General features: G+C 51.7%; 6 protein-coding genes across 6 annotated transcripts; 3 read left to right on the top strand and 3 right to left on the bottom strand.

Annotated features, from left to right (window-relative positions):
* The first annotated feature begins 2 nt into the window (after positions 1-2).
* BDV14DRAFT_164634 (chromatin modification-related protein EAF6/MEAF6) lies at positions 3-1,398 on the top strand. The gene is made up of 2 exons (XM_073767214.1): positions 3-719; positions 788-1,398. Exons 1-2 carry the CDS (start codon positions 153-155, stop codon positions 1,037-1,039), a joined length of 819 nt encoding a protein of 272 aa, XP_073632449.1. The 5' UTR covers positions 3-152; the 3' UTR covers positions 1,040-1,398.
* Positions 1,399-1,405: 7 nt separating this feature from the next.
* ams1 (alpha-mannosidase) lies at positions 1,406-5,203 on the bottom strand. Its single transcript, XM_073777657.1, has 4 exons — positions 4,929-5,203; positions 4,332-4,840; positions 2,306-4,280; positions 1,406-2,234 (listed from the first exon to the last, which is right to left on the bottom strand). Exons 1-4 carry the CDS (start codon positions 5,072-5,074, stop codon positions 1,562-1,564), a joined length of 3,303 nt encoding a protein of 1,100 aa, XP_073632450.1. The 5' UTR covers positions 5,075-5,203; the 3' UTR covers positions 1,406-1,561.
* A 3,631-nt stretch (positions 5,204-8,834) lies between these two features.
* Positions 8,835-14,222, bottom strand: pex6 (AAA family ATPase peroxin 6). Its single transcript, XM_073767215.1, has 3 exons — positions 13,316-14,222; positions 9,529-13,249; positions 8,835-9,471 (listed from the first exon to the last, which is right to left on the bottom strand). The coding sequence occupies exons 1-3, from the start codon at positions 13,503-13,505 to the stop codon at positions 9,045-9,047; spliced, it is 4,338 nt and encodes a 1,445-aa protein (XP_073632451.1). The 5' UTR covers positions 13,506-14,222; the 3' UTR covers positions 8,835-9,044.
* A 252-nt stretch (positions 14,223-14,474) lies between these two features.
* On the top strand, positions 14,475-14,921 carry BDV14DRAFT_84293 (uncharacterized protein). Its single transcript, XM_073777658.1, has one exon. The coding sequence runs from the start codon at positions 14,603-14,605 to the stop codon at positions 14,861-14,863; it is 261 nt and encodes an 86-aa protein (XP_073632452.1). The 5' UTR covers positions 14,475-14,602; the 3' UTR covers positions 14,864-14,921.
* A 341-nt stretch (positions 14,922-15,262) lies between these two features.
* BDV14DRAFT_195758 (uncharacterized protein) lies at positions 15,263-17,774 on the top strand (the record flags this gene model as incomplete). Its single annotated transcript, XM_073772284.1, has 6 exons — positions 15,263-15,395; positions 15,592-16,071; positions 16,123-16,500; positions 16,544-16,977; positions 17,015-17,360; positions 17,443-17,774. The coding sequence occupies 6 exons, from the start codon at positions 15,263-15,265 to the stop codon at positions 17,772-17,774; spliced, it is 2,103 nt and encodes a 700-aa protein (XP_073632453.1).
* Positions 17,775-20,065: 2,291 nt separating this feature from the next.
* Positions 20,066-20,755, bottom strand: BDV14DRAFT_84306 (uncharacterized protein). Its single transcript, XM_073777660.1, has one exon. It carries the CDS (start codon positions 20,672-20,674, stop codon positions 20,189-20,191), a length of 486 nt encoding a protein of 161 aa, XP_073632454.1. The 5' UTR covers positions 20,675-20,755; the 3' UTR covers positions 20,066-20,188.
* Between the last annotated feature and the right edge of the window lie 340 nt (positions 20,756-21,095).

Consider the following 21,095-nt stretch of genomic DNA (forward strand, 5'->3'; position numbering starts at 1 on the left):
GACTTCCGCATCTCTCGCTATCCTTCATACACAGTGTTCCTGCTACAATTGTCACTCGTTATACATTTTGCCGATTAGGTAAACCAGAGATAAAAGTATCGCAAACACCAGAATCACCAAATCCCCGATAGAAGCAACGCGACAACACCAAAATGGCCGACTCCGCAACCGCGACATCCGCCGCCTCCGTCGCAAACACACCAGCAGCAACAACTAGCCAAGGGCAAGGGCAAGGATCAGGGTCAGGAGACAACAACCCACAAACACAACAATCGCAACCTCAATCGCAATCAACAACAAACCAACCCCAATTCAATAACCCAAACTCAGCATCCACACCAACAGCAACCAACAACGAAAACGCACCCCCCGAGCGCGCAAACCCAAACCAGCCCGCAAACCGCGGCCTCCCCTACTATGAGAAACTCCGGCGCGAACTGCGTGACACACTGCAGAAGAAGCGCCTGATGGATAAATCCATGGCGCAGCTCGAAGACCAGATTTACCGATTCGAACAATCGTACCTGGAGGAGACGACGGCGGGAAATATCATCAAGGGATTCGATAACTATATTAAGGGTTCCTCGACGGGATCTAGTGTTGGTGCAGGCGGGATCATTTCGGTGGGTGGTGGTGGCGGTGGGACGAGTTCTAGGAGGAAGGCGGCTGTTACGGATGGGGATAGGGTGTTTTCGAGGAGTTCGGCAAGTTTTATGCGTGTATGTTTCGCTCTTATCATTTTTACATATGACTTCCTCTTTGGCCTGACTGACTTGATTCGATGCAGGACTCACCCGCCCCCTCCTCAGCACAAACAACACCCTCCCACGCACCAACACCAACCTCAACATACAACGGGTCAGGCGGTAACAAAGCCAACGGAACAAGCGGGGATACTTCTTCTGCGGCGGGTAGTGTAAAGGGTGGTTCGTCAAAGAACAACAAGAAGAAAGCTGCTTCGGCGAGTCGGGGCGACGACGACGACGATGAGAAGCCGCCTGGGAAGAGGCTGAAGATTAGTTATGCGGGGCGAGAGTGATTGGCTGTCTCTTTACTTCATCTGATTTGATTTTCGATAACTGGGTTTGGGATTAGGGCTAGCTGGTGTTGACTGGGCGGGATGGAGTTCAAGAAGGGTTTGCGAAAATCTACCTGTTAGATAGATCTATGGGTAACTATATGCTGCGCTATGTTTGATTAGGAGCTTTGGCGCTGAAGATGGAATGTCTTCTACTCTCGATTTCATACAATGCAATGTACCTATATTACGCCCCTGGTCGTCGTATTCAAGTGGTCTCTTTCTCTACCCTTGTGTCTTTTCCTCGTGAATCCTCTTGAATCGTCCCATACCGAAAACCTCACCTACTAAAAACCACCATAGACAAAAGCCAAATCAGAACAAGGGCTTAGAATGTATAGAAAGCCCATTGGGCACTTGTGCGTAACATCGTTATCGAACTAAACCCTCCCACAATCCTAAAATCACTGATATACCATAGCTAGGTACCATACTCGTCAAAGTAACCTGAACCGCTTTGGATCTATAACTACATCATAACAACTACAACTGCAACCTAAAAGTAGCAACCTCAAAAGCCCTCAACCCAATGGGAACATTCCACCTCCTCAACCCATCCGGCCCTTCAGCCCTACCAAAAGAAAGTTCCTCCTCGTCGTCCTCAAGCACATTACACTTCCAGACCTTCTTAACGGGCAAAGTCGTCTCGATAACGCCGCGACTTTTACCGCCTAGACTCTCGTAAATACGCAGGATAATACTCTGTCCCTTGCGTTTGGACGCCGGGATCTCGATGTCAGGGTCACTGGTTACGTCCTCGTCGTCTTCGCCGCGCTTGATCGTGTCGAGGATGAGGGAGTCTGTGTTTGAAGAGACCTTGATACTTCGTAGCGTACTGTTAACGCTCTCTAGGGTCTGAGCATCCGGGAGTGAAAGCGAATCATCTAGGATAAGAGGGTGGTTAAACTCGTATCCCGCACGGATGGTGCGGGCGTCAAGAGGTCCAGAGTGAGGAAGGATAGCATAGCGGATAGAGTGCCGGCCCATATCGGCGTGGGCGTCTGGGGCCTTGGGCGCGCGCAGGAGGGAAAGGCGCATGAGGTTGCCGACTGTTGCGAACCCGTACTTGGAGTCGTTGAGGATGGACACACCGTAGCCGTTTTCGGAAAGGTCGGCCCATTTGTGGGTGCAGATTTCGAATTTAGCCATGTCCCAGCTGTGGTCGTTTTGTTAGCATTTGATAAAACAACATAGGGCAAGGTTCGGGAGAAGGGGAAGGGAAGGTACCTTGTATTATAGTGCGTTGGGCGTCTAATGATGCCGTATTGGGTCTCGTACGAGGCTTCGGTGTTGGTGATATCAACGGGGAACTCGACCTTTAGGAACTTCATGGTCTCCTGCCATTCGACTTCGCTTTCGAACTCGACAAAGGAAGGCTTATCCTCTGTTGCGGCGGCAAGGCTAATAGTCGTCTTGACCCAGCTTTTCTCGCTAATCTTTGTTTCTGTGACCACGCTGACGCGGTAGGGGTCATTTTCGACGATGCTGGGTTTACCGGACTGGAGCTCCTTGCGGGATTCAAGATGGAAGACTTCGACGTCCCATGCTTGCCAGTAGAGAGGTTTATCGTCGAAGATGACTAGCTGACCGGCTTTGCCTCCTTCGGGGATGAGTTCGCGGTTCGCTTCGATGTCATGGAGAGATGTAATGATGCCGTCCTGGACGTTGACTTGTAGTTTGGTGTTCTGGAGACGGAACACGCCGGGCTTGATTTCCTGGACGCTGACGGGTGGTGCCTTAGTGTTGTCTTTGGGGTTTTGGATGAGGCCGGGACTCCCACTCATAAGCGAATAATTGGAGCTGTTTGTGGCGATGGACTTAGGGAGCTTGACGACCTCGGACCTGTCCCAAGGGAGGGTGTTGATTGCAGCTGGGATAGACCCATTCTTGCTGAATCCTAGAGCTTCAAGTGCTTCCTCTCTTGCCTTCAGGCCTGTCTCGAAGATCTGGGCGTAGAGCTCGTCGGAATCGTCATAGCACATCTCGATACAGCTACCCGGCAGGCAATCGTGGAACTGGCAAAGAAGCACACCTTCCCACATCGAATCAATATCTTTCTTCGGATATTCATAGTCTGTTTGAGACACAGAGGCAAGAGTAGCCAGGAACTCGAGCTCGCGGAGTAAGAACTCAGCTCGGCGGTTGTTACGCTTGTTGTTCGCTTGTGTGGTGTATGTGCCGCGGTGTAGCTCAAAGTAAAGCTCTCCGTACCAAGTCGGGAACTGCGTGCCCGCTGCGGACTTCTTTTCGAGCTTTGCAAAGAAGTCATCGACCGATCCGCCCATCGTCGCTCTTGGAAGCGACCCTGTTTTGTCACTCAGACCGCGACAGCGACGGAGTTTCTCTAGATGCTCAAAGGTAGGTCCGCCACCTCCGTCGCCTTTGCCGAAGATAAGAAGCGAGGTATTGTCGGAGTCTAGAGATTTGTGCTGGGTGACGCTGCGCTTCACATCGCCAAAGTGAGCGCTAGCAGTATATGTCTCTGACGGCGCCATGTGGCACATAACTTGACTACCGTCAAGTGCAACCCATTTGAATGTTGTATGAGGGAAGTTGTTGATGTTGTTCCAACTGAGCTTCTGCGTGAAGAAACGACTCATGCCTGCAAGTCGACAAATCTGTGGTATTTGCGTGGAATAGCCAAACGTGTCTGGAAGCCAAAAAGTCGTGCTCCGTTCGCCAAAGTTGCTCTCAAAGAATCGCTGCCCGTAGATGAACTGTCGCACCAGGGACTCTCCGCTCGGCATATTGGTATCGTGCTCAACCCAGCTACCACCGATTGGCTGGAAGTGACCTTTCTTGACCCATCCCTTGACGCGGTCAAACACGGAGGGATAGTAATGCTTCAGCCACTTGAACTGTTGAGCCTGGGAGCAAGCAAAGCGGTGCTCGGGATAGCGGTCCATGAGATCACACTGATTCGACCATGATCTTGCGACCTTCCGCTTGGTCTCCGCCCAAGGCCACAACCAGCAGGTGTCGATGTGACAGTGTCCAATGCCGTAGACAATAGGCTGCGTGCTGGTATCATAGACTTCGGCCGAGTCGACCTTATCCCCAAGATACTTTTGCGCAATTTTTCGTCCTGCTTTGATGGATTCCAAACTTCCATTGCCGGCAATGAAGGCGTCGATGATGGAGTTTGCGACCACGTTGGCTTCATGCGACTCCCAGCCCTCTGCGGGAAACTCTCTTGCCGCATCTATCTCTGTTAGTGATGACGATCCCCAAAGCGAAATAGAGGTTGACATACCGGAAATGATCCAAAAGTCGTAAAACAGCGCCCGTGCTTCCAAATTCACCGCCGTGATTCGTGCAGTGCTCAACGTATAATACCGATCCGGCCGCGGCGGCTGAATGGAGTCACCCCCAGGCGCATTCCCAAACATCCCATTACACGCCATCTCAATATAAAAGACATGTTCCTTGCCATCGCGCCAACCATCAGGGATAATCCACTCGATCCGCTCACCACCGCCCGTAAGCCCCTGGAGCGGGTGTCCATCCTCAGTCCAGATCAGGCCCTCATTATTCGCGTCCCAGTGAAACTCTAGCCGTTCCTTGTCGCGAAGATCCTCGGGGATCGTCAATCGGATACGGAACCAATGCGTTGACCAGCTGGGGCCGAACGAGGCGCCGATGTGCGTAGGTTTGAACTCGTGGGAGGTGGCTTCTTCGAATGTTGGGCGCTGTAGGTCTGGGACGGAGTAGACGGAGAGCTTGACGTATTTGTCGTCGTCGGAGGTGGCTTCGAAGAGCTTCCTGTTGGTGTGGGGTTAGCGGGGATGAGCTTCCATCTGAGTTCTTTGGCATAACTGGGGTGAGAATGCAAATTGTAGATATTACTAACCCGATGAGGTTCTGGATCTCGTACTGGCCGGTGGCAGTGAATTGCTTGAGACGGTCAGTGTAGATGGACCTGATGCGCTGACCGACGGGACCACTGGGGGCCCGGGGTAGAGAGCTGGGAGCTTGTCGGAGAAGGTCTCCACCCATGGTGCGATGAGATCTAGAGAGCGGGTCGTTGGCAACTACTCAAGAAACAGATGTCAATAGAAGTACAGACTTGGAACAATAGGATGAGCTAATTGCAGAGAGGGGAAGAGAAGAGGAGGAAAGTAAGACAGGAACAGGAATGGAGGAATGGCGTCCAGGAACAGTCTCAGGTGACGTTGACGTTGCATGCGGAGAAACCGGGGATCTCCCGTGGGCCTTGGCGGAAATCAGTACTACACTTCTATGTTGACAACATCCCCAAAGTCGAAGATCGAATTTTTGGCAAGTTGGGAGCATAGATGCTAGAATCGGAAAAGCAAAAACGCCTCTATTGACCGTTTACCAACCCAAATAAGACATCAAAACTAAAGGTAATTGCGAGAGTTCGCCCATAACACATCACTTCTATACCTTCAACTCTGGAAAACAGACACGACGACAGGGTAATCAAACACAATAACGACCACTAAGACCACCAAACAAAACCACTGACCAGATTGGCGTAACCTCTCCAATTGACCTTCAAGGCTATCGACAGACTGGAACATGACCGGGTCAAACCCAAGGATGGAGACCCATTCGAGGTGGGTTGCCGGTCGTAGCGTTCGATGTTTTCGTATCCCATGGCGATTGCAGCTTTTTGCGCGTAGCCAATTGAAAGCTCAACGGAGCCAGCAAGTGCACCAGGCTGCGTTGGGCCCTGTTGGGCTCTTTTCGCTACCGTGAGCAACTTGCGGGCGTCCTCTGCCAGATTAGCCAAGACTCCAGGCGAAGTTTCATGGCAACCCCGCGCAAAACAGTGCGCAAGCAAGTCGTCCGGCTGGATCCATGAGAGAACCTTATAAGGTCGTACCGGACGGAAATGGACGTGGCTCAGGTTCTGCGGGAAAAGACGTCAATATGTGACATGTTTGTCATGGGCTGCGCAACGACTCACCATGTGTTTCTCACGTAGTAGGATACACACTGACACTCTAGTCTGAAAGGCGAAGCTCTCATCGTCATGTCGAACGGCAAATTCGGTTTGATGTTCCGACCAGCATACTTTCAGCGCCTCTCGAACTTCGGACGCTTTGCGGATGACGGAGCTGTCAACAAGAACCTCCAGAAACTGTACCTAAAACAAGCGTGTACTCGTTTAGTAACCTGCAAGGGCGAGAGGGGAAGGAGCGGGTACGAACTTTGTTCTTGCAAGGTGTTTTCAGGTGATGATTAAGGGCGGTCATGCCGACGATGGCGACGTCCAGGGCTCTTGAGGTAATGTGGGAGCTATGGAGCGCATTCAGGACAATGACCGCAGTGTGGATACATTGGGCTATCCGGTCCCCCTGGGGCTCTGACTCGGCTCGGGAAACGAGCACAATTTGTTGAGAGGGCATGTCGTTGGAAGCCATTTCGTTGGAGGCTGACGATAGTGACCAGAGTAGAGGTATGTGTTTAAGAAGAGATCGTATACGAAGTGGTCAAATGATTCGACAGGGTAGGGCGACGGCCTTTGACGAATAGCGCGCGGGGGGGTGGAGGAGGTTCTAAGTAGCAGGAGTGTGAGAACCAGAGACGATGGCACAACGCTCACGCGAGGAAAAAATCATGAGAGTCTGTCAGAAACAGAGGCATGGCGGGCGTTCGGCTCTCTAATGTACTATGTCAGAAGAATGACGGCTTTCCATCAGAACTGAGAGCAATCAGATCTATGAAAACATGTTCTCTTCCATTTAAGTCTTTTTTTTTCGAATATAAATCAACGAAAGATCAACAAAAAATCAACCAAAGCTGCAACAATAAAGAGAGTAAACAGCTAGCAATCACACAAGGAATCACGGGCCATGCCTACTGCATCCTTCCCGCAAGTGCATTGGCTTTGTTCCAATAGCTCGTGGGGTGAAAGATTAGGTAGAACGTTCTTCTTGATCAACTCCTTGCGCAGAGGTCCAACTGGCGCCCAGACCTTCTCCCCGGCTGGGGTGTTTGCACGCAGCATCAGCCGCTCCCAGAGGGGTCGGAACTGTGGCTGCAAATGATCCCTCAATTCTGCATCATAGCTGAAGGCTTAATGGGCTAGCATGTTTCCCCATTCGATGTGGAGAAGCTGGCCATGATTTCATCCCTGCAGAGAAGTATGATCAAAGCCTCAGAGAAGCCGAGCGCGCTTAGTGTCTTGACCGGATGTTCCTTTCGCCACGCAATGGTCCGTGAACCACCAACGCCCTCCACCTGCAATGCAGGGTCAGTGGAGACAATGGAATTGCGGTCCCCAGCAGTAGGCTTATCTAGAGTAATCTCCGGCATCCACCAGAGTAGACGAGATTGTCTGTACAGCGTCAGGACATGGTATCCCGGGTATTTGAAATTGATGTGAAAATGTGCAGCTGAGACAGGGAGGCAACTCATATATTCTAGCGTCTCATGCGGGTCTGGCTTCTCCTGCTTCCCAAAAACGTAACAATTAGGTTGGGTGCAGCACGTATAGCCTTCATCTTCCACTACTTTAATAGCAGCCTTAATCTTTTAGATTTGATTAGCTCAGTTTTAGAAAAGACTGCTTTCTTGCAGATGCAGAGATGGTACTATGCTATCAAGGATCACAAAATCTACATCCTGGGATAATATCAGCATAACCCTATGATCTCTATCCAAGTATAGCGTTGCCACTCATAGGCATAAGTGGGATCCCACGATGCGATATGGTGCCATCTCCATCTACTGAAAGCTCTCGCCCGAGCAGTTCAACAGCAGGCCACCCCCAGAAAACACTAGCAAATCCATGCTTGTCGAAAAGGTGAGCGAAATCGACTGTGAATTTTATCAGATAGATGAACTGCCACTGATAAATAAACAAGGTCCATGTAGAGTCATACCTGCAGGTTCAGACATCTTGAATGTTCAAAGAATTGATCAATCGATGTCCAGATTCCTTGTGTGAACCACCTTCCCTCCCTGCTTGTGAAGACGACCCAAGCACCTTTTTAACCGTCTTCAGTTATTCAACAACTTACCTCCGCTACATTGAACATTTCAGTCTCTTTCGGACGTCTCGAAATAGCTGCAGGATAGTTTGAGGGCGTTTTATCATGTACTGTTATTCTTGTGCTTCCATGTTTAGCATTCTTTATCATCAAGGACAATCAATTTTCGAGATGATGCAATATCCTCTTTTCAGGACTGAATATGACGGCAGAGCTTCAGATAGGCGTGGGCCTTTGTCTAAGGTGAGACCCTCTTCCTAGTGGCGTCGTGCCCGTTCTAGCGACAATGAAGGCCCAGAACGGCCTACCCAAGCCGGGATACCACCTATAACTAAGCAAGTAGTGCAAAGGAAAAGGGAACCAAAGAAGGCTTCCCTGGCGGATGGGCGCTCTTGTACAAGTTACCTCACTCTGACAATAATGCAAAATCTTACTAAAGAAACCAACTTAGTTACCTCACAAAGATCTCCTCTGTGCCCCCTCCACCCTCCCAGGGGGTATCACTTTTAATAGGAGCTCCAGTTGTTATCGACCCAAAAAAAACCAAGGAGTAGAAGTGCATGAGTTTTCATCAGGCTGATGAGCCAGATTGACTGAGGAGTTTTAGGCCCACTTCCAGCAAGGCACGGCACATGATCGCCATGGCCACAGCCATAGGACCGATGTATACCTTGAAAGGTATTCCTCTACATGACCAGAAGGCCTAAGCCATTAGCAATCAAAGAAGTCGATTGCCTTATCTGATTTTATCTCTCTATCTCGAATCTAGTCTGTTGCTCCTACGACATGGGAGAGTTGTCACTTTACGTACCCAGTGCCTTTCATCCCGGTCCACGCTACATTGTGTACCTACCAGAAATATGAATGCACAAGTGTCTCTCACATAATGTAGTATTTCCAAGCAGGCAAGAAGGACGGTAGGTTCCGTCGCTGCCCTGCGATTATATACAAGTCAACAAGACGCAATCATCTGCTCATCCCTCAACCAAGACCCGATCCCGCCGTCACTCCGTCTTCCCTAAATGATCGGTCCTAACTACATAATCATCCTCATCACCATCATCCCCACCTCCCACGCCCAACGGCCCATCAAGCGACGAGTCCGAGTCACCATTCGCAACATTCACAGCCCGGCCCTTCCATGTGCCCTTGCCCTTCCCCTTGGCACTAGTTACAGACTGTCCGCTCGCACTGCGCATACCAGAAGCCGCCTTCCCCTTCCCCTTATCAGCCGGTGAAAGAAGCGGGTCGCCATTGCGATTCATGATGGGGCCGTCGATACCGTCTGCCTCGAGATTGAGCGCGTTGAGAGCGTCCCCGATTGTTAGCGGCGGGGCGTTTTCTGAGTTCTGTGTGTTGGACTTTTCTTTGTCTTTGTCGGTTGATTCGAACATTTGACGGATGCGTTCGAAGTGTTCTAGTTCTTTGGCGCTGTGGATTGTTAGTTAGGCTCTCTTCATTATAGTATTGTAAGTTGCGGTGACATACCTAACGCTAGGAACCAGTTCGCCCTGCGCCGAGTCAAAGTCCTCTTCTGTGACCATTACCGCGACGTCATCCGGCGTAGAGAGGTGGTCGAAGAAGTATGCTGTGCTGACTGGGCCGCCTGGGAGCTGCTTGATCTTCTCGTCGACGGCCGTTGCTTTGCGCGTGATCGCCTTGAGCATGGCGTCCGAGCATAGAGCGTAGAGATCGGCACCGGTGTATGTAAGTGGTAGTCTATCGGAAACCCGTGCCAGAGAAAGTTCTGGTGCAAGGGCGAACTTCCTCGTCAGAGCCTCCAAGATTGTAGCTTGTTTCTCATGGGTGTCGGAAACACCAAGGTAGAGCATCTTGTCAAAACGACCGGGGCGGAGAAGCGCTGTATCTAAGAGATCAGGGCGGTTGGTGGCGCCGATGACGAAGACACCACCACTGTTCTCTTCTCCGCCGTTCATGCCGTCTAGCTCAGCCAGAAGCTGACTGACGATTCGATCCATGACACCACCGCTGTCACCTTGATTACCACGCTTAGGAGCAACGGAATCAAGTTCGTCGAAGAAAACTACGCAGGGTCGAGCGTCGCGCGCCCGCTGGAACACGCGTCGGACGTTTGCCTCGGACTCACCGATGTACATATTGAGCAACTCTGGTCCCTTGACGGAGAAGAAGTTCAGAGAGAATTCTGTAGCAATGGCTTTGGCGAGCAAGGTCTTTCCGGTACCAGGAGGACCGTAGAACAGGATACCACTCCGCTTTTTCATGCCCTTTGCGAACAGTTCAGGTCGTTCCAGAGGTAGTTGAATGGTTTCGACCAAGGCATCCTTGACGTTCGTCAATCCACCAACATCATCCCAGCTGACGTTAGGAATCTTAGGAGCGCCAATGGAATCAGCAAAGTTTTTCCTTGCTGCGTCTACAGCGGAGTCAAAGTCTGCTTTTGTAACACCTCGTACTGCCTCTCCTCCAGCTAGAAGAACATCTCGAACAGTGATTTTGGAAGAAGCTTGTTTGCTTGCAACTTCAGCGAGCTTCTCCAGCCGACTTGACCGCGCAACTGAGGCGCGCTCAACAACATCTACCAAGTCCCCGGCAACAAGGGCTGCCGTTTTGAGGGCAACCGTGCCCAAGTCAACATCGGGCGCTAACTTGATGCTGCGCTCGGAGACAGCATTTCGAAGTATGCCTTCTCGCTCCTTCTCTTCAGGCGCGGTAATCTCGAATTCATGCGTGAATAAGCTCCGAATGCCCTCCGGGATCTGTTCAACATCCGTGGTCGTGGCAATGATAACCCTAGCATCTGCGAGAATATCATTCATGGCAGAAACAATCCGGTCGGCGGTCAGAACTTCAATGTGTTTGATTAGAAGAGCTGTGCAGTTGGAACCGCAGTGGAACGCACGCTCCGCTCGCGCTTTCAGATAAGCCTCGGTCTTGACATCGCCACCGTTAGCACCGCCTTCGGTGAGAATGTCATAGGCGTCAATTGGGAAGGTATGGAGACCAATGTCTGTGCATGCGCGGGTAGCCAAGCTGGCCTTTCCAATGTGCCGTTGCTGTGAACGTAGAAGAATAACAACGGGCTTCATCCCAAGCTGAATTGCACGTGCACTCGTGGCCACCGTCATGAGATCTCGAACGCGTTGCTGTACCGGGGAAACAAACGGCTGCGGCAATTCAGTCACGACACCATGTATTGTTTGCGCATCGACGACCGGCTTCGGGATGGACTTTGTTCCAAGCCAGTATTCCCAGCCGTTGTTGAGCGTATTCGGGATGCGACAAACTTCGCTTCCAGCTTGCACCATCCGAGTAGTTGCTGAGTCTATAGCAGCAACTCCACCCCAGTCAAACTCCCCGGCATCATCCTGGTCATCGGGCAGGCTGGGAACGACTTGCCCGACACGGAACCAGGCAACACCGACTTTCTTCGGCCCAACACGATCAGCGTCAGTCGCGCCGAGCTTGATTGTGATATCGTCATCTTGACCATCGCTAGCAGTTCCTGCAAACACTGCCCTACCAAGAGTTTCGTCGATGCTAATTCCAAGCAAATCTCCGCTCTTCAACAGACGTCGCTTGGTTTCGAAGTATTGCTTCAGCCCGGCGAATAGCGCTGGTTGAAGGACACGGTCCATCGAGAGCGGTGTACTGACCTTGAGCAAGGTTACTTCTTTCGCCAAAGGCGGACTGCGATTGGCGGTTTTCATCTGATGCAAGACACCGGATTTAGGGCCCCCGATGCCGCCTAGGTTCAATGGCGAGATACGAATGTACTTGGGGTTATGGATATTGCCGAGCAGAATTGGCGGCACAAATACGGAGGGTGTCATGCGCAGTCCGGGTCGCTGGGATATGCTCCCACGTCTGTCATTAGACTGCTTGATCGAATAGCGCGGCTTGGCCGAGGGAAGCCCGGGCAGACCATATATCTTGACTGCACGCCAGTCTCCATCCTCGTGATGTTGATTGAAGCTTCCCATGTTGATAGAGGCGAAAATGTTCGCCTGTGGCTCTTCGGAAGCTTCAATGCGGACCCAATCTCCAGAGAAGCAGCCGATCTTCGCCAAAGTACTGATATCCACGAAGACAACGGCCTCTGTATCATCATCCTCCCGTGGCCTGGGATAAAGAAGTTCACTGGGGACACTGCGGAGCAAGCCCTCTGCCTTAAAAACCTTTCCAGTTTGCCCCTGCCGGCCCGGACGTAGAGTTGAAGATGTAAGAGTCGACACTATGGATCCCGGAGTATGGATTCCATCCATGCGTCGCCCACGGGGCGTAGCCGAAGTTACACCGGACATCACGCCAGAGGCTGGCTGAGGTAATTCAGGTGCACTTAACGAGATCATGTCGTCTAGTGAGTCGTCCGAAAAGTCGCTCATGTTGCCCCCTGATCCTTCCGTCTCGGTTTCTTCTGCGGCAGAGGTGGTTTCCATCTCAGTACTATCATCAACTGGTTTATCCTCCGCGGCCGAATAGAACTGCTCGTTGGAGGTGTCGTCTGCCTCATCCTCAGCCACTTGCTTCAAGAAACCAGACCCAGTCCTCATATTTCGCTGCGCCCGGTTGACATGAGGGCGTGCCTGTATAAGCACGATTTTGGTGGAGGGAAGCAAAAGACCTTGAGATACCGGCTCGCAGAACGAAATAAGAGCTGGCGGCGCTGGGGCGTAAGTGATTGGATGCGGTGGTAATGGAAGTGGCAGAGAATCGCCTGTATGCACAACCCGCTGCGTCCCCAACGCTTCGCGCACCGCTGCTGTCAGCCTTCCCTCTACCTCCGCTGCAGCTTTCTTGGAATATTTCTTGGGTTCTGCTCCCTTGCCTGACTTCGGCCAGATTCCATTGGCTCCGTTCGACGTGAATCCGCCTCCGAATCTGCTTTGAACATCGTCATGGTTGCGCAAAAGATCGCGCTCCACCGTCACATAGATCGTATCAAGAGGCAACGGAATCACGTCCAAGACCCGGATCTCGATCAATCGTAAAGTCTGCGGGGACTGCCGGGTAGGGTCAAGCTTACTCAAAGCTCGGACGAATGGTTGCAAAGAATCCGCTGAATCGGGGAAGATTATCGTGGAATTTGGGAGCGGGGATTCATTCGAGCGAGCGGCCGATTGCGGGCGAACAGGTACAACGGTCCATGTCAGGGCCTCAATGGCGCTGGGCCCGGGGAGGTAGGGCGAGATCGCGATATATCGAATTCCGGAGTCATCTTGAAAGTCATCTGATTCCAAAGAAACCATTGAAAGTTAGCATATGCAGTACAGTAGTAGCAGTTCAGCCCACTCACCGGTCGGATCAGATGGTTGGAAGAGGTCGTTCACTAAATCATCCGACACCACTCCAACACTTCCCCGCAAATGGTGGTCGAGTGACAGACGCGCAGAAATGGGCGCTTTATTACGCAGTCTGTTTCGGGCAAAGTTTCTTCTTCGACGCTTCTGTTGGCCGGAGCTGAACTCATGGCGTTCGAGATCCATGATGCGGGCGGAGGTGGGCGAGGGGCGTACGGAGTTGGAGTACGGTATGCGGATGAGGTTAATGGCAGCGAGCGCAAATCAACGAAACATGGCCTCCAGCAGGTCATATACACATGAGCACACAGTGATTGAGAGAATGAACAGATACCTAGTCAAAGCTGAGCTGCAGTGACCCCCGAGCGCGAAAGATGGAGAAAGTCCGGGGAGAGCGCGAGCGACAAGCAGCTCGGCACCGCCCGCCCATCGTCGCCTGTTCTGCCTTTCCGAAGCCGAGGTTCACAAGCTCCGATCTACCACCGATATATGGTACGCTGCCTCACCAACGAGCTCAATGCCTACCACCATATCATGTTTTTTAAGACATGCCGAACAGACTCTGCGGAAGCCGAGATGCGAGACAGTCTAGGATCAGCCCAGAGAGCGAATCCCAATCGCCAGGTTCTCCCAAAATGCTTCGGCTACGGTGGCTTGCTTGCCGACAAGGAAACGGCCATCGAAAGACTCTTGGAAAATATCTCGTCAACGCTCTGGTACGATAAGGCCACTGTGTGGGCGCCTGCTCCTGAAGCTGAACGGTAGACCTCCGCCAGCCATGGGTTGCGCGTCTTCAGCTGCATGTATACGAGGCCACCAGATGGAGTTTCTCCGTCGCGAAAATTAGATCTTGTCGAACTTCGCCACGTACGTAATATTTGGTACACCACCCGAAGAATATGAAGGTCTGATTCATTCAATCTAGCTACGATACTGCACTAAATACAGTCAAGATAGGGGTAAGCTGACTAAAAGACTGAGCAAGCGCTGACTAATATCCAACCAGCGTTCCTAGCGGTATCCTAAGTTCGACAGATCTTGATTCCACGCGAGTCAGATGGAAAAAGCAAATATGTTCGTCTGCGATGTTGAAGAACAGATCACACGTTCGGCACTATTACCCGCACTGGGCCAGCCAGTTCTTCTACGATCTTGTTGAGGGGCTCTGATCGGCATCTTGGAGCATTTGAAATTGCGCACTCCCTACAGCCGGAGAAGTTCAGTGCAAAGGCTCACTGTCCGGAAAATACGTAACAGCCTCGAGATACTGCTATACTCCCACCATGAACTGCTGTACTGAAGCTGAGCAAGTCGGTCGTAGACTCGTCCTCACTCGAATTGATTCATTAGCCACGGAAGGTGCGAGCAAGGTCGCCATCTATCAGGCAATCTCCTTTGGCCCTTCGGTTCGGTCCGATGTCACATACGAACAGCTATCAAACATCATAAACCGACTGGCTTGGTGGCTGGCTGAAAGTCTCCATGGCAAAACCAGAGACATCACCATAGCGTACTGTCTCCACCGTCCATTGCTGTTTGACTAGGAAACTCACGATGAGTCTAGCTATCTTGCGCCCACTGACGCTAGGCATCTTTTGCTTTCCCTTGCAGCAGTAAAGGCTGGCTCGAGAATACGTGAAAGCCGGTGGCTCTTATCAGAAGCGAGCACTAACCAACGCAACAGCTGTTACATCTCTAGCCTAGAAATAGTGGCCCGATCAATGAGCGTTTGATCAAAACAGCAGATTGCCCTGCCATTATATATGACCTTTCTTTCGCTGCTGCTCTGGCAGGTTTGGCGACCTCTGGCAAAGTGCAAGCTGTTCAAGCCCCAAAGCTTGAAGACGTCCTGTCATGCTACTGGTCTGGTGTTGGAATGCTTGACGTTCCTCGGTGGTAACGTCCTTGTGTTAGGACCTCCGAATCAACCCTGCAGTCCCCAAATGGTCAAGGATACATTGCATACCGCCCATCCTGAAGGCGCGTTGATTCCGCCTCTAATTGTCGAGCAGATATCGCAGGAGCCAGCTATGGTTGAGGAAGCTTCGAATCTAAAGTTTATTGCGTTTGGAGGCGGTATGGCTTGTTCTTGAAGCAAATTGGCATAATTAAGGTCTCAAGCTGACGGGTCGTTTGCAGGCTCAACAAGTAAAGCCGCAGGAGATATACTCGCACCAAGAACCACAATGATGAACCTGCTCGGCAGCAGCGAGGCCGGAATGATTGGAGTTTATGACTCCTCGCGAACACTGAGACTGATTCCATTTTGCAGAAGATGAAATGGGAATAACGTGGGAGCCTATCGATGACGATAAAGACGTTCCTGAATTTTACGAGATGGTTATCCGTCGCCGCAGTGATATGGCACAAGAGCAGGCGGTCTTTGCGAACTTCCCGGATCTGCACGAGTTCCATACTAAGGATACATTCCGTCGTCATCCCACAATACCCTATTATTACAAACACCAAAGCCGCAAAGATGACGTGATTTCCTTCTCTACCAGTGAGAAGACGAATCCAATTGACGTCGAAGGGAGGATTTTCTCGCTTCCGGGCGTCGGGGCCTGTCTGGTTATCGGCCACAAACGTCCGTATCCAATTCTGCTGATTGAATTGGTTCCTATTGCCAGCTCGGATGAGGTCTTGCCTCATGTGCACCAGGCACTGGAGGAACTCAATAAGTTTACCGAAAAGCATGCGCAAATCGACCGCGGCGACATCCTCATCGCTGTGCTAGAGAAGCTATTCGCCCGTACACCAAGGGGTACAATAATTCGCAGCCAGACTAACAAATTGTACGAAGTGGAAATCGAAGCCCTGTATAGCTCTGCGACAGTAAGACAAAAACCAGCGCTTCAGGTTCTTACTGAGCTAGACCCTTCCACGAATGAGTCTTTGGAAACGAGCATCGCGGCCATGGTTGGCGGTTTGACTGGGGTAGAAGGCCTACGTGTCGACGACGACTTCTTTGCGAAAGTGTTAGATTCCAGACAAGTACAAGTCATGGCAGCTGCACTGGCCCTGGCTCTATCAGGACGGAAAGATATGCCGTTCTTGCGAAACGCGGTATACATGAACCCAACCGCACGTGGACTGGTGGAATATATCCGTCGGGATGCTGCGGGCAAAGACTCGGCCACTACAACGTCTGATGCACTTCTTAACAAGTATAAACTGAACCGTCCGCTTGCATGTCTGATCGAGAGCTAATCAGTACCTGCCAGATACGCATTCGCACTCCCACACCCACCCAAAGCTCCATCAAAACCCGTCCATTGCGCAGAGACCACCCAGCACGTTCTCCTTAACAGGCTCGACCGGTTTTGTGGGCACTTCGATCCTCCAGGCACTTCTTCAACGCTCCGATATCACAGAGATCACATGTATAGACCGCCGAATTCCCACCACCAAGCCCGAAGATACAATCGTCAACGGAAGCACTCCCCGCGTAACCCGCTACGTGGCCGACCTCTCTCAGCCGAGCCTCGGTCTCCCCGGCCAAGCGTACAGCCATCTCCTCTCAACAGTTACAACAATTATCCACGTCCAGTGGCCCGTGACATTTAACCTTCCTCTGCCGCTGTTCGAGCCGCAACTCGCTGGCGTCGTCGTGAATCTGATTCATCTCGCATACAACGCGCCGCGAACCCCGCGAGTTGTATTCGTGTTGTCTGTCGGAACGGTTTCTGGGATAGGATAAACCTGTTCCTGTCCCTGAGACAGCCCTCGATAACCCGCGGTACGCACTAGGTGCATATGCAGAGAGTAAACTCCTCGCGAGTCGCTTACTTGATCGCGCTGCTAGTGTAAGCGGTGTACATTCAGCCATCTGTCGCGTTGGCCAGGTTGCTGGATCTGTTAAGCCCAGTCTTCAAGGCACCGGCATCTGGCCATCCCGCGACTGGTTCCCGACACTCCTACGCGCGTCGCAGGTCAAGGGTGTCCTGCCAAGGTCTCCGGGGGGTCTGAACCATGTTGATTGGATCCCTGTCGATGCACAATCTGAAGCGCTGGTTACCCTTGCGCTTGATCTGGAAATAGGTGTGGATACGGATGCCAGCGAAGCAGATGCGGAATACTACCACTTCACGAATCCTTCTGCTGCAATCATATAACGAGTTAGTCCCGACAATCGAGCGTCGTCTTGACAGTGCAAGACAAGGAGGAAGTCATGGCATCGAGAAGATCGAAGTCGTCGATACGTTAGCGGAGTGGACGGAGCGTCTCGCTGCTTGGAACCCTCCATCTTCATCTGCCGCCGATGCTAAACCCGGCACAGGCGCAGAAGAGGCTGAAGCAACAATGACCGCCGCCAAAGCCCTACTCGAGTTCTACGAATGGTTAGCACAAGATGCAGACAAGCCAAGTGTAGTCCTTGATACTACGAAGACAGCAGGTCGAATCCCAGCGCTGAAGGATGTCGGCCCTATATCTGGGGACTGGATTCATGTCTGAATGGACTTGTGGAAACTTTGACCTTGTAGTACCTTGGGCGTGGCGTGTCGAGTTGAAGTAGGGAGTATAAGTTTAGGTGTCTATGTCGGTTTCACTGCTGAATAGCTAGCTAGCCCTAGACCGCAACTCTAGTCCATACTTGACGAACACCTTGGGTCCGGATATATATATATTCGGCAAATGCACTTAAGCAGTTTACAGAATGAGGTCGGTAGCACCAGGGCTGTCCGGTCTAGTGCCTAGCACGTAGTAAATGTCGTCCCTTCCTTCTTCACACCGAACCGCCCTCCATCGTACCTTCCTTTCCCCTTGACTTAACTTGTCCAAACAAAAGTGGAAGGTGCGGTGGGCGGCCGGGGCGTTAGCACCTTCCTAATCGGAAGACAATCGTTCCTTCCTCATGGAACTGAAGCGCCGGGCCTCCATCGCGCCCTCCTACTGACCTCTAACGATTCCGCCAACGAATAGGGAAAGAGCACCAAATGGGCGGCACCTTCCCAATCGGTGCGGGTGTAGTCGTTCCTTCCTTTGTAAACTAGATCCCCCATCGCGCCTTCTTAGGTATCTCTTGGAGAGTATTTGTACTAGGAGGAAGGTGCACATGAGGGCCGTCCCTTCCCTTTTTCAATATGAAGATAAGATACCGTCGCGCTTCCCATGTTATTGGGAGCTGCATGAAGGCAATATGCGACAAAAGTAGAATTGCTGTGCTCCCGGCAATGCGCCTATGTGCGCACCGTACCCCGGAGTCTTGATCGAAACGCACGCTTGTCTGTGAGCACAAGATTATCGTGCAGGCCAGATCCCACGGACACCGTGAATAGAGTCCAAGTCCGAGTCCATGTCCGAGTCCTAATAGTCCGTGCCTCGGGGCTCGGAGATAAGAAAGCAGGGTTATGCAGTGCAGCGGGCAGCGGGCAGCGGCGCTGCTCTGCTCACACTGCACAACTGCACCGGATCTTACGGATAACGGAGTACACAGCATATTAATGCTCACCTTGTGCGGACTTCGATGTAAATAATCTAGAGAGTCATGCTGCGGCGCTCTGTTTCCCTGTGCTTAATTGCTTGATTAATGTGGCAGTGTGGCGGAGTCGAGTGATGTGCTACGTTGTCAGCTGTTCGTACTTCGCATCTCGTACGGAAGCTAGAAGGGTCCAAAGGCCAAGGGCCAAAGCACGGATGTGATTGTGATCAGGTACCAGCATTTCTCCAATTCGAGGCTGCGTCACGGAATGTTCGAGCTCACATTCGAATTCGAGTGCTTATCGCGCGATCCATATGAACCTCAACACGAAGAGTCAAGGTCAAGGGACACATAGTCTACGTAACGTACCCCAGGCCTCAAAATCACGATGCCTAGATTCCTCAGGCTGCTATATTCTTAAGAAAAGAATTCGTATGATGCCGCGTGTCTTGAACCAAACTCAAGGTGTGGTTGGGTTGGCTGGACCCTGGTCCTGGTCTAAACCTCCGAAAAGTCACCGACTGAAAGAGCCTCCCCCAAGGTCCTCATTGGTCAGGGGCTGAGCTTCGAGCGGTCAGATTGGAATTGGATTCAGTTTTGCTCCTGTGACAACCGACAACGCAACGGACAAACTTCAGCCTCAAGGTTTGCGGACCGTTCATGCGTCGAGGAGGCTTTAAATTACGAACTGGCCAATACCGTGCAGAATAGTGTTCCCTTTTCTTGTCGTTGAGCTACTCATGTATGGCCTGATTATTAGCGTTGGAGCCAGGCTGCCAAATTACTTTGCCGAATACCGTGCTTTTTGCTAAGGCATATTCCAGACGGGGCTATTGTAGGCGTAAGCTAGTAATGGTGGTATCTTTGAGTGGAGTGCTTGATATCGGGGTCTCAAAAAGGTTACTCGCGGTGATGCAGGTTTGATACTCTGGGAGGTTCCAACCCCCTGCTCCTGGACGTGCGAATCGTGCAATGAGATCAGATATGCGAAGAAGACAGATCACCTTGACGATGAAATGGAAAATGGCAACTCTCCTTCGACTAGCTGGTATCGCAAGCTTGGGAACCTGCTCTGTACTTCGTCTATGAGCGGTCGTAGAGAAGCCTCGTATTCGGTGAATGTCCGCGAAAGATCTACAGGGTGTCGATCGATTGCACCAGCCAGGACATTGGCGCCTACGATGCTGCTGCTTGTTCCCATCCCTGCCAGCGGGGACGGACAATAATGTGCGGCTCTGGTTACATCCGACAGCTCAGCGGAGGTTCAGCGCAGTATGAACAGGACCTCTGTCACTGTTGAACTGGGGCTCCGGCGCATTGTGATGCGTCGTCCATGGCTAAGATAAGAGTCACGGATATTGTTGTCAGTTTCTGTTCGGTCAATATGCCAGTAGGCTGAGAGTTCCCTTAGCTTGCGATAAGGATTTAGAACAGCTGGTAGGATGCTTTAGCGAGTGCGTGAACCTTGGCCATCCGCTCCGACCAGGAGATCGAACGTATCGGAAGACCCGTCTGAGAAGTGCGTAACTAAATGTGCATCGTCCTGTTCATAATCTCGACGGACTTGCCAAACACATATACCAAAGCCCATTCGCTTGTCGCCCTTAATAACCTGCTCTCGCAAGTTGATCTGCGCTCCGGAGGCCTCAGAGCCGGGAAAAGCTGAACAACGTCGACCCGATGCCCGCGAGGGGCCAGCCAAAAGACCAGAGCAGCTCCAGCGATGCCTCCACCGCGTATGTGGACTTTCAGAGGCTCCATGATTGTCGATAACTGTGCCGAAACAGCTTGGCGGCTCTTGGCCTGAAAACAAAGACAAGCATTTGCGATAGCGAGCGGGGTTATGCCCACGATGACATAGCACTTTATGTGAGTCGAGGTCAGAATGGGCTGACACTGATCGGCAACACGCGGAAGCGCATGGGGAAAGCATAATCAACAAACGATTCCTTGGTAAAGATGTGCGAAGGAAGGGTTAGCCATGTTCCGTGTAAGCCAATGAAAACACTGCCATCGCTGCTGTTTGTTGGTGCTGGAAGCTGACGTCGACTGTCACGGCTGTGTCTGACGGGCGTTTCGCGATTGTGTGGCAATCTTACTCCCCGGCCACAATCAGTAGATGTTTCCGGAACTTCATCATTATGAAATGTCTCTCACGAGATTTTGATACAGCGTCGGACCCTGAGGCTTTTATTCTCGATGAAAGAGCAGTCAACACAGCCATGGGGGTGGAGTTGACTGATCGTTGGATCGGCCTGGAAGGCTCCGTCACAGAAAAACCGCCCCGGTGAATTTCTGCTATTTTTGGAACGAGACCATTACGGCTTGGCGTATTGAAATAGAGCCGAGCATTG

The sequence above is a fragment of the Aspergillus stella-maris genome (assembly GCF_047715825.1).
Source record: "Aspergillus stella-maris strain CBS 113639 unplaced genomic scaffold BDV14scaffold_4, whole genome shotgun sequence".
Classification (NCBI taxonomy): domain Eukaryota; kingdom Fungi; phylum Ascomycota; class Eurotiomycetes; order Eurotiales; family Aspergillaceae; genus Aspergillus; species Aspergillus stella-maris.